Below are 11999 nucleotides of genomic sequence, written 5' to 3' on the forward strand. Positions count from 1 at the left end.
CACCTAATGGGACACTTGAATAAGGTGATAATCTGTTTCAGCCTGAGGCTGCCTCGTCAACCTTCATGATTTTCCCGGGTCCTGAGAGCCTATTGGAGCCCTGGGAATTGTCACGTTACAGCTAAGATCCTTACTCTTCAATAAACAGATGCAAGACGCACGACTCCTTGTCAAACAGGCCACTTCCTGCATGAAACCTTGTCAGGTTTTTGCCTGCCATAGGAGTTCTGTTATACTCACAGACACCATTCAAACAGTTTTAGAAACTTTAGGGTGTTTTCTATCCAAACCTGAACAATAATATGCATATTCTAGCTTCTGAGTTGGTGTAGGAGGCAGTTAAAAATGGGCACATATTTTTCCCAAAATTCTCAATACTGCCCCCTAGCCCAAACAGGTTAATCATTACAGAATGTGTAGCAGGCCTCTAGGCCAAAGGAGCTCCCCAATTATTTAACTTTTGCTAACAGATAAAAGTGGCTTAGAAAATTATACATCCCTTTAATGCTGGGCTATATTTTGACTGGTTTCTAGGCCTCTAATTGCATTTGATGTCAACTTTAAGCAATGCTTAAATCTTAATGAAGATCAAAAAGACCTAAGAAATGTCTGAGAAAGGAGTAAGACTGTGACAGTCCCAAATGGCAAAGTGAACTACATTTGACCAGGGCCCATAAGGACATAGGGGGCCATTTGCAACGCAGCCTCAGACATAAAAACATGAGTGCCTGTAACGCCCTGGCCATAGAGAGGGCTTTTTGTTCTTTATTTTGGTTAGGACAGGGTGTTACATTGGGTGGGCGTTCTATGTTCCTTTCTCTATGTTTTTGTATTTCTTTGTTTTGGGCCGTGTGTGGCTCCCAATCAGGCACAGCTGAAGCTCGTTGTTGCTGATTGGGAGTCACACATAAGGAGCATGTTTTTCCTTTGGGTTTGGTGGGTAATTGTTTCTGTTAGTGTTTTGCACCTGACAGGACTGTTTGGCTGTCGGTTTTCTTGTTTTGTTTGTATAGTGTTCTTTCTTTATTAAATATTCAATGATGAACACTAACTCCACTGCACCTTGGTCTACTCTCTCTCACGACAGCCCTTACAGAATTACCCACCACAAGAAGACCAAGCAGCGGAGAAGAGGGCAGATGGAAGTCAAGGAGGACTATAGGAAGCAGCGCGCTCGGGAGGAGATGGCATCCTGGTCGCTGGAAGTATTGGAGGAAAGAATAGACTGGACTTGGGAACAGCTATTTGACCATTGCAGCAACCTGCCGGGGAAGCAGGTGGAGGTGAAGAGGCAGCCCCAAAAATTATTTGGGGGGGGGGCACACGGGGAGATTGGCGGAGTCAGGCGTTAGACCTGAGCCAACTCCCCGTGCTTACCGGAAGCGGTGTGGTACTGGTCAGGCACCGTGTTATGCTGTGGAGTGCACGGTGTCCCCAGTGCGCGTTCAAAGCCCGGTGCGCTACATACCAGCCCCCCGCAAGTGCCATGCGAGTGCAGGCATCGAGCCAAGGCAGATGGTGCCAGCTCAGCGCGTCTGGTCTCCAGTGCGCCTCCTCGGTCCAGGTTATCCTGCGCCGGCATTGCGCACTGTGTCTCCAGAGCGCTGGGAGGGTCCAGTTCGCCCAATGCCTGCTCTCCGCCCGTGCCGGGCAAAAGTGGGCATTCAGCCTGGAGTGTGGGTAAAGAGCGTCCGTACCAGAACTCCAGTGCTCCCCCACAGCCCGGTTTATCCTGTGCCTCCGCCTCGAACCAGGCCTCCAGTGGGTCTCCCCATCCTGGTCAGTCCTGTGCCTGCTCCACGGACCAGGTCTCCAGTGGGTCTCCCCATCCTGGTCCATCCTGTGCCACCTCCCAGGACTGGGCCTCCAGTGGGTCTCCCCATCCTGGTCCGTCCTGTGCCACCTCCCAGGACTAGGCCTCCAGTGGGTCTCCCCATTCTGGTCCGTCCTGTGCCACCTCCCAGGACTAGGCCTCCAGTGGGTCTCGCCAGTCCGGAGCCGCCAGAGCCGCCCGCCAGTCCGGAGCCGCCAGAGCCGCCCGCCAGTCCGGAGCCTCCAGAGCCGCCCGCCAGTCCGGAGCCACAAGAGCCGCCCGCTAGTCCGGAGCCGCCAGAGCCGCCCGCCAGTCCGGAGCCGCCAGAGCCGCCCGCCTGTCCGGAGCCGCCCGCCTGTCCAGAGCCGCCCGCCTGTCCGGGAGCCGCCAGAGCCGCCCGCCTGTCCGGAGCCGCCCGCCTGTCCGGAGCCGCCAGAGCCGCCCGCCTGTCCGGAGCCGCCAGAGCCGCCCGCCTGTCCGGAGCCGCCAGAGCCGCCCGCCTGTCCGGAGCCGCCAGCCTGTCCAGAGCAGTCAGAGCCGCCCGCCCGCCGGCCGGGCGCAGTCAGGGTCGCCCGCCAGACCTTCGGCGTGGCCAGGTGCGCCGCCTAAGAGGGCGACGCCAAGGGTGGAACAGAGGCCACGTCCCACACCTGAGCCGCCGCCGTAAGAAGGCCCACCCGGACCCTCCCCTTCAGTGTCAGGTTTTGCGGCCGGAGTCCGCACCTTGGGGGGGGGTTACTGTAACGCCCTGGCCATAGAGGGGTTTTTGTTCAGGCCAGGGTGTTACATTGGGTGGGTGTTATGTTCCTTTCTCTATGTTTTTGTATTTCTTTGTTTTGGGCCGTGTGTGGCTCCCAATTAGGCATAGCTGAAGCTCGTTGTTGCTGACTGGGAGTCACACATAAGGAGCATGTTTTTCCTTTGGGTTTTGTGGGTAATTGTTTCTGTTAGTGTTTTGCACCTGACAGGACTGTTTGGCTGTCGGTTTTCTTGTTTTGTTTGTATAGTGTTCTTTCTTTATTAAATATTCAATGATGAACACTAACTCCGCTGCACCTTGGTCTACTCTCTCTCACGACAGCCCTTACAGTGCCATGAAGACATAAGCCTGTAAACAGCAGTAGGAAAGGAACACACTTATTCACTTTAACAAGAATGCACTAAACTGGCAAATAAAGTCGATTAGGATCTGTTGGGTGAATTAAAAGGCATCACAGGAGGAATTGTGCAATCAAGGCGCAGCTTTACAGACTCTGAATCTAACTATTAACTTTAGAAAAAAGCAGTGGGGATCTCTCTCTCACCATGGGTACCAACACCCCTTAAACGGTTCAGTTCCTCTGCCTCCCATCTCAGATGACAGGCTGTGTCTCTAATGGCACCCTTTGCCCTATAGTGCACTACTTTTGACCAGGCACCATAGGGCTCTGTTGAAAAGTAGTGCACTAGGCTATATAGGAAAGAGGGTGCCATTTGAGACGCGCACACATTTACTGGAGAAATCAGTGTAAATAAGTAAAGTTATAATTGAAGCTACTTCCAGAGTTCATCGCTAATATTTTCTCTGAGACAACCTGGGGCTGAAATCCCTCTGTCTTGAGTGATTCATAGTAGCCCACTCGCCCTCTTGGTGTGTGTGTGCATGTGTATGAGAGAGAGGGAGAGAGAGATGGGGAGACAGTGGGACAGAGACCAGAGAGACAAGAGAGACAGAGGGGGAGAGAGAAACAGAGAGACAGAAGGGGAGAGACAGGGAGACCAAAGAGACAGAGGGGGAGAGAGAGAGACACAGAGGTGGAGAGACAGAGGGGGAGAGAGAGGGGGAGAGACAGGGAGACCAGAGAAAGAGGGAGACCAGAGACCCGAGAGACACAGCGGGAGAGACAGAGAGGGGGGGAGAGACAGGAAGATGAGAGAGGCGGAGGGGGAGAGAGAGGGAGAGAGACAGAGACAGAAGGGGAGAGACAGGGAGATGAGAGCGACAGAGAGACCAAAGAGACAGAGGGGGAGAGAGAGACACAGAGGTGGAGAGACAGAGGGGGAGAGACAGGGAGACATAGCGGGAAAGACAGAGACGGGGAGAGACAGGAAGACGAGAGAGACCAGAGGGTGAGCGAGACATGGAGACAGAGAGACAGAGAGAAAAAGGGGGAGAGACAGAGGGACCAGAGAGATAGAGGGGGAGAGAAAGGGACACGAGAGAGAGACCAGAGAGAAAGCGGGGGAGAGACAGAGGGGGAGAGAAGAAAATGAGACAGAGGGTGAGAGAGAGAGAGAGAGAGAGAGAGAGAGAGAGAGGGAGAGGATGAAAGAGACAGAGACAGAGGGGGAGAGAGAGAGAAAGGGAGAGAGAAAGAGAAAGAAACAGAGAGACAAGAAAAGAGAGAGAGAGAGAGAGAAAGGGGAGGGACAGAGACAGTGAAACAGAGAGACAGGGAAACGAGAGAGAGAGAGAGACCAGAGAGACAGGAAGACCAGAGAGACAGAGTGGGAGGGACAAAGAGGGAGAGACCAAAGAGACAAAGGGGGAGAGACAGGGAGACGAGAGAGAGAGACCAGAGACAAAGAGGAGGAGAGAGTAAAACGAGAGAGACTTAAGAGACTGGAGAGACAGCGTGTGGGAGAGACAGAGAGTGAAAAAGACAGAAACAGAGAGACAAGAAAAGAGAGAGAGAGAAAGGGGAGAGACAGAGACAGTGAAACAGAGAGACAGAGGGGCAGATGGGCAGAGACAGCGGGGCAGAGACAGAGAGACCAGAGAAAGTGATACAATGGGGGAGAGACCAGAGAGACAGAGGGGGAGAGAGACCAGAGAGACAGAGGGGGAGAGAGACAGAAAGACAGAGGGGGAAGACAGAGGGGGAGAGAGAGAGGCAGATGGGGAAGACAGATGGAGAGAGACAGAGGGGGAGAGAGACAGAGGGGAGTGACATGGAGATGAGAGAGACCAGAGATACAGAGGGGGTGAGATACAGAGGGGGAGAGAGACAGAGGGGGGACAGACAGGAAGACAAGAGAGAGTAAGAGAAACCAGAGAGACAGAAGGGGAGATACAGAGAGACCAGAGAGACGGGGGGGAGAGAGACAGAGAGACCAGAGAAACAGAGGGGGAGACACAAAGACACCAGCGAGACAGAGAGACAGAGGGGAGTGACAGAGGGGGAGAGACAGAGAGACCAGAGAGACAGAGGGGGAGCGACAGAGAGACCAAAGAGACAGAGGGGGAGACACAGAGAGACCAAAGAGACAGAGGGGGAGACACAGAGAGACACATAGAGACTAGAGAGACAGAGGGGGAGACACAGAGAGACAGAGGGGGAGACAAAGAGACCAAAGAGACAGAGTGGGAGACACAGAGAGACCAGAGAGACAGAAGGGGAGATACAGAGAGACACAGAGAGAGACACAGAGAGACCAGAGAGACAGAGGGGGAGAGACAGAGAGACCAGCGAGACAGAGGGGGAGAGACAGAGAGACAGAGGGGGAGACACAGAGAAACCAGAGAGACAGAGGGGGAGACACAGAGAAACCAGAGAGACAGAGGGGGAGACACAGAGAAACCAGAGAGACACAGAGAGAGACACAGAGAGACCAGAGAGACAGAGGGGGAGACACAGAGAGACCAGAGAGACAGAGGGGGAGACACAGAGAAACCAGAGAGACAGAGGGGGAGACACAGAGAAACCAGAGAGACAGAGGGGGAGACACAGAGAAACCAGAGAGACACAGAGAGAGACACAGAGAGACCAGAGAGACAGAGGGGGAGACACAGAGAGACCAGAGAGACAGAGGGGGAGAGAGAGAGAGACCAGAGAGACAGAGGGGGAGACACAGAGAGACCAGCGAGATGGAGGGGGAGAGACAGAGAGACCAGAGAGACAGAGGGGGAGAGAGGGCACTGCAACAAGGCCCCAAGTTTGGCCTGACGCTTTGTTTAATAACGTATGTCTTGTTGGTGACAGTGAGGAGTAAGTAGGGGTTTCTATTAAACCCACATAAACCTTCTCTCTCGACCACAAGAAAAGGAAGTGCAGGAAATGTCTTCGGCTCAAACTTTCTGGCATAACCACTTGGAAAATGTTAGTTAAAACAATCATATCTATCAAAATATTTTGGAACTTCTGGCACCTCGACATTATTATGTTAGATGGGGCACGAAGTACGTGAAACAGCTTTTTCCTGCAATCTATAGCCAAAATCACTATGCAAAAAAATATGGAAGATGGTTAAACAAGCTAATCTAACTGGCTTGGTAGCTAGTTATAAGGTTGGGAGATAGATTCCCTATCTAGCTGGCAAGCTTAAAACAACTTCATAAAATTGCTGGTCCAGTCAGTGTACCCCCTTCACAAAATACAGCTGACAGATTTATTTATAAAAAATTATGATCAAATTTGGGTTTAAAAATTTAGTTTAGTAATTAATTGAAGATCTGAAAAATTCTAAAACAGGACAAATCTGAGGGGGCACATGCCTTTTTGTTCCCTACTGGCATGACGCCACTGTAAGGCTCTGGTCCTAGGGTTAGTATAATGTGTGGTTGTTCAGTGGTTCTCCATAAGGCTCTGTCCCTGTGTAGTTTGTGGTTCAGTACGGACCTCGGCCCAGGTTCATCTCCGTGCAGCGTCTCCCTGGGTTGCTGTGGACACGGCACTTGAACACGGCTCCCGGGGTGTGAAGTGAGCTGCTGTAGGAAGAGTTGGCCTTGGGGGCCCCAACCAGAACCCTGTAGACAGAAAGAAACATATTGTGTAAACTTTACATATCCGGTCACAGCAGTCAGTCACATAATTAAGGAGAAGAAGAAGAGTTGGCTTTGGCCTCCTACCAGCACCCCGTAGACAGAGACAATGGGCCCCTACCATCACCCTGTAGACAGAGACAACGGGCCCCTACCATCACCCTGTAGACAGAGACAATGGGCCCCTACCATCACCCTGTAGACAGAGACAATGGGCCCCTACCATCACCCTGTAGACAAAAACAATGGGCCCCTACCATCACCCTGTAGACAGAGACAATGGGCCCCTACCATCACCCTGTACAGAGAGACAATGGGCCCCTACCAGCACCCTGTAAACAGAGACAATGGGCCCCTACCATCACCCTGTAGACAGAGACAATGGGCCCTACCAGCACCCTATAGACAGAGACAATGGGCCCCTACCAGCACCCTGTAGACAGAGACAATGGGCCCCTACCAGCACCCTGTAGACAGAGACAATGGGCCCCCACCAGCACCCCGTAGACAGAGACAATGCGCCCCTACCATCACCCTGTAGACAGAGACAATGGGCCCCTACCATCACCCTGTACAGAGAGACAATGGGCCCCTACCAGCACCCTGTAAACAGAGACAATGGGCCCCTACCATCACCCTGTAGACAGAGACAATGGGCCCCTACCAGCACCCTGTAGACAGAGACAATGGGCCCCTACCAGCACCCTGTAGACAGAGACAATGGGCCCCCACCAGCACCCCGTAGACAGAGACAATGCGCCCCTACCATCACCCTGTAGACAGAGACAACGGGCCCCTACCATCACCCTGTAGACAGAGACAATGGGCCCCTACCATCACCCTGTAGACAGAGACAATGGGCCCCTACCATCACCCTGTAGACAGAGACAATGGGCCCCTACCATCACCCTGTACAGAGAGACAATGGGCCCCCACCAGCACCCTGTAGACAGAGACAATGGGCCTCTACCAGCACCCTGTAGACAGAGACAATGGGCCTCTACCATTACCCTGTAGACAGAGACAATGGGCCCTACCAGCATCCTGTAGACAGAGACAATGGGCCCCTACCAGCACCCTGTAGACAGAGACAATGGTCCCCTACCATTACCCTGTAGACAGAGACAATGGGCCCTACCAGCACCCTGTAGACAGAGACAATGGGCCCCTACCAGCACCCTGTAGACAGAGACAATGGGCCCCTACCAGCACCCTGTAGACAGAGACAATGGGCCCCTACCAGCACCCTGTAGACAGAGACAATGGAAGGGACACAGTTATTATTAAAGTACACCATAGTGTCAAACAGTCATGATGATGTCACACAGTGAAGAAAAACAAGTATTTAACATCTGCTAAATATGTGTATGTGACCAATAACATTTGATTTGATGAGAAGAGCAAGAGAAAAACACCTTGAAGGATGGGAGTCACCCGGCATCAAGAATACAGTGTCAACAACACACATCCTGTCTCGATGAAGTGGCATAATGGCATCTCATAATCGTCTTCATCAGGCCCACTGTAGCACAGAGTAATTCCCCCATGTTCAATACAAGTATGGTAGCCTATATTCAGGGTGGAACTGGGGTAGAACATGTGGAACCGGAGTTCACAAAGTGAAATACTTTTGATGTGAATTCTAAAATGCAACATGGGTGAGTTCACCGAATTTCACAATTCCACCCCTGGATGGACACTGGGTGTATAAAACATTAGGAACACCTCTTTCCATGACAGACTGACCATGTGAATCCAGGTGAAAACTATGATCTCTTATTGATATCACCTGTTAATTCCACTTCAACTCAATATTAGGAAGGTGTTCCTAATGTTTGGTACACTCAGTGCATAAGGCATCAGCAGACTGACTCATGACAATGAAGACAATGGTGGGTGTTGTGACAGCTATGGGACATGATCACTTAACCCTTGGCTACATGCTGGAATCTGGGACAGGTCAACTAGGCTTCTACATGCTGGAATCTGGGACAGGTCAGCTAGGCTGCTACATGCTGGATTCTGGGACAGGTCAGCTAGACTGCTACATGCTGGAATCTGGGACAGGTCAGCTAGACTGCTACATGCTGGAATCTGGGACCAGTCAGCTAGGCTGCTACATGCTGGAATATGGGACCAGTCAGCTAGACTGCTACATGCTGGAATCTGGGACCAGTCAGCTAGGCTGCTACATGCTGGAATCTGGGACCAGTCAGCTAGGCTGCTACAGAACAAAAGGTCCAAAAGAAACCAAACAACACTGCACATCAATCGAACTGTTGACATAATTAAGATAAGACAATATGTCACCATCATAGAAATCAACTGTTTTTCTAAACAAGAGAAAGGCGTTTACGCACAGTCAATTGAGACAGTCTATTGATTTCGAAAATTATACTTATTTACTTAGTGATTTTGTAGGCGATAGCTCAAATCATTTGGCTATTCTTCAACATATGCAAGCAGGTTACACAGCGTGCACAAAAGTGAATGGCTCAAATACAATCCATAAGAATTGCGCAACAACCAAACGCTGCCATTAAAGGTCAAGCAAGGGAGGATACATACGTGCATAAACAGTCCCGACTGCAATTACAGTCACTATACGATAGTTAACAGCCTTGATAGGCCTCTTGATAGCTTGAGACTCACCAGCGCGTATTGTCATGATAGTGCTCCAGAACAGAGTATCCAAAGAAACTCGAGTCAGGTCCACGGAACACAACAGCATGTTCTAAGTCAATGTTGTAGGAGTGAACTACAGAAACAGACAAATACACGCAGAGAACATCCAAAAGGCTCCTCTTCTGATTCAGAACATGACCCATCCTTTGGCGCATCCTTGAGAGGAACAACACTATGGAAGAAGTATATAAAACAAAACAAAGCCCTTCAAGGTTTCAGTGCTACAGAAAAAGTTACAAAAACGAACAGTTCCGACTACTTTCTGAAGTCTAGCACTATGAACATAGAAAAACGACAGGGGTAGGGGCTCGAGAATAAAAAATAACGGTCCGTTGAAAAGTGACGATCTCGTCAGCTGCTCTGCAGACTGAATGTGAAGAACTGGTGCTGTCTCCAGCACGGAGTTGCTTGCGGTGGTGATAAGTGCGGTCATGGCAGAAGGAGAATTTCTCAATGGGTTCGCGGCTCAAGCGTCACATTTCACCAAATAACCCGCCTCGCGCTTCCAACGTTTACGAACGACGATGCCCTCTGCCGTTTGGTATGGGGAGCGAATCAATTGCCAAAGACGAATGGCCTGTTGTTGACCAATCCAATTTGTTATTGGCTGCTGATGTTTGATATATGTCTTCATTACTTGTTCAAATGTTTTGGAATCGCTTTCTTGTAAATGCTTGTCTTTCTTGTAAATTGAAATCTGCAATAAAATACTAATGCTTGGTTCAGTTTCCCAGGCCATTCCCATGCTAAAACGTTAGCAGTTGGGGAAGCATGGTTTGCTGTAATACCTTGTCCATAGAACGCTTATAGGGTAAGGAAACCAATATGTATTGTAACGACCATGGGTTTATAAGCGCGGATATCGACTCTGCCGCTGGAGCATGCTTTTGCGACACAGTCGATAGCGCGCTGGACTTCGGGCTAGAAGGTCGAGGGTTTGAGACCTGCTCCCTGCTGTTTCATTACAGTAATTTGTCCTTTGGGTAAATCTATCCCTTTAAACCTGTTGGGTCTAGGGGGCAGCATTTGCACGCCTGGATAAAAAAAATGTACCCGATTTAATCTGGTTACTAATCCTACCCAGTAACTAGAATATGCATATACTTATTATATATGGATAGAAAACACTCTAAAGTTTCCAAAACTGTTTGAATGGTGTCTGTGAGTATAACAGAACTCATTTGGCAGGCAAAACCCTGAGACATTTTCTGACAGGAAGTGGATACCTGATGTGTTGTATTGACTTTAAACCTATCCCATTGAAAAACACAGGGGTTTAGGAATATTTTGGCACTTCCTATTGCTTCCACTAGATGTCACCAGCCTTTACAAAGTGTTTTGAGTCTTCTGGAGGGAGATCTGACCGAACAAGAGCCATGGAACGGTGATGTCCCATTAGACACCTGGCGCGCTAGTTCATGTTGGGTACCCTCGTTCCAATACGTTATAAAAGAGTATGCATTCGTCCACCTTGAATATTATTCATGTTCTGGTTAAAAAAGGCCCTAATGATTTATGCTATACAACGTTTGACATGTTTGAACGAACGGAAATATATTTTTTCCCCTCGTTCATGACGAGAAGTCCGGCTGGCTTACATCATGTGCTAACGAGACGGAGATTTTTGGACATAAATGATGAGCTTTTTTGAACAAAACTACATTCGTTATGGACCTGTGATACCTGGAAGTGACATCTGATGAAGAGAATCAAAGGTAATGGATTATTTACATAGTATTTTCGATTTTAGATCTCCCCAACATGACGTCTAGTCTGTATCGCAACGCGTATTTTTCTGGGCGCAGTGCTCAGATTATTGCAAAGTGTGATTTCCCAGTAAGGTTATTTTTAAATCTGGCAAGTTGATTGCGTTCAAGAGATGTAAATCTATAATTCTTTAAATGACAATATAATATTTTACCAATGTTTTCTAATTTTAATTATTTAATTTCTGACGCTGACTTGACTGCCGGTTATTGGAGGGAAACGATTTCCTCAACATCAATGCCATAGTAAAACGCTGTTTTTCGATATAAATATGAACTTGATAGAACTAAAAATGCATGCATTGTCTAACATAATGTCCTAGGAGTGTCATCTGATGGAGATTGTAAAAGGTTAGTGCATCATTTTAGCTGGTTTTATGGTTTTGGTGACCCTGTCTTTGACTTGACAAAACATTACACACAACTCTTGTAAATGTACTGTCCTAACATACTCTAAATTTATGCTTTCGCCGTAAAACCTTTTTGAAATCGTAAAACGTGGTTAGATTAAGGAGATGTTTATCTTTCAAATGGTGTAACATAGTTGTATTTTTGAAAAATTTGAATTTTGACATTTATTTGGATTCAAATTTGCCGCTCTTGAAATGCACCTGCTGTTGATGGAGTGCACCACGGGTGGCACGCTAGCGTCCCACCTAGCCCCAAGAGGTTTTAACAAGGACCTAATTCCTTGAGTTAAATTAAATGGAACAGACAACATAGATTACTGCTATTGTGGCTGCCAAAGTAATGAGTGAGTAAGTAAAAAGGCTCTTTTTAAATCTTACCCATTTCTAATACAGATGTTATTCATTTCCAAACCTGAAAATGTGTTATGAAACAGATTTCCCTAATTTCCTCTGTCAGTTTGCGAAACAGTTCTATTAATACTTATACACTTCCTGATGTGAAATGTCCTGTTTTGATTAGAGCTGGTGTTATTCTGTTCACTCCTTACAGTTAGAAAACAACCAGGTGATCACTTCATCATCCT

The 11999-nt window shown here is 48.8% G+C and overlaps 1 protein-coding gene across 2 annotated transcripts in view; it reads right to left on the reverse strand.

The window, feature by feature from the left end:
• Positions 1 to 9751, reverse strand: part of LOC106610997 (integrin alpha-9) — a 150903-nt gene extending 141152 nt beyond the window's left edge. The window contains exons 1-2 of one of the 2 annotated variants that reach the window (XR_006771232.1): positions 9207 to 9751; positions 6412 to 6539 (exon numbers count right to left, since the gene is read on the reverse strand). Coding sequence is in view for 1 of the 2 variants with exons in the window: in XM_045724815.1 (XP_045580771.1) it covers positions 6412 to 6539; positions 9207 to 9394 (316 nt within the window). In the remaining variant the exon portion in view is untranslated. The remainder of the gene's footprint in view (positions 1 to 6411; positions 6540 to 9206) is intronic. The other variant, XM_045724815.1, reaches the window with a different exon arrangement.
• Positions 9752 to 11999: the final 2248 nt, after the last annotated feature.

Source organism: Salmo salar, chromosome ssa01 (genome assembly GCF_905237065.1).
Source record: "Salmo salar chromosome ssa01, Ssal_v3.1, whole genome shotgun sequence".
NCBI classification, from domain to species: Eukaryota; Metazoa; Chordata; class Actinopteri; order Salmoniformes; family Salmonidae; genus Salmo; species Salmo salar.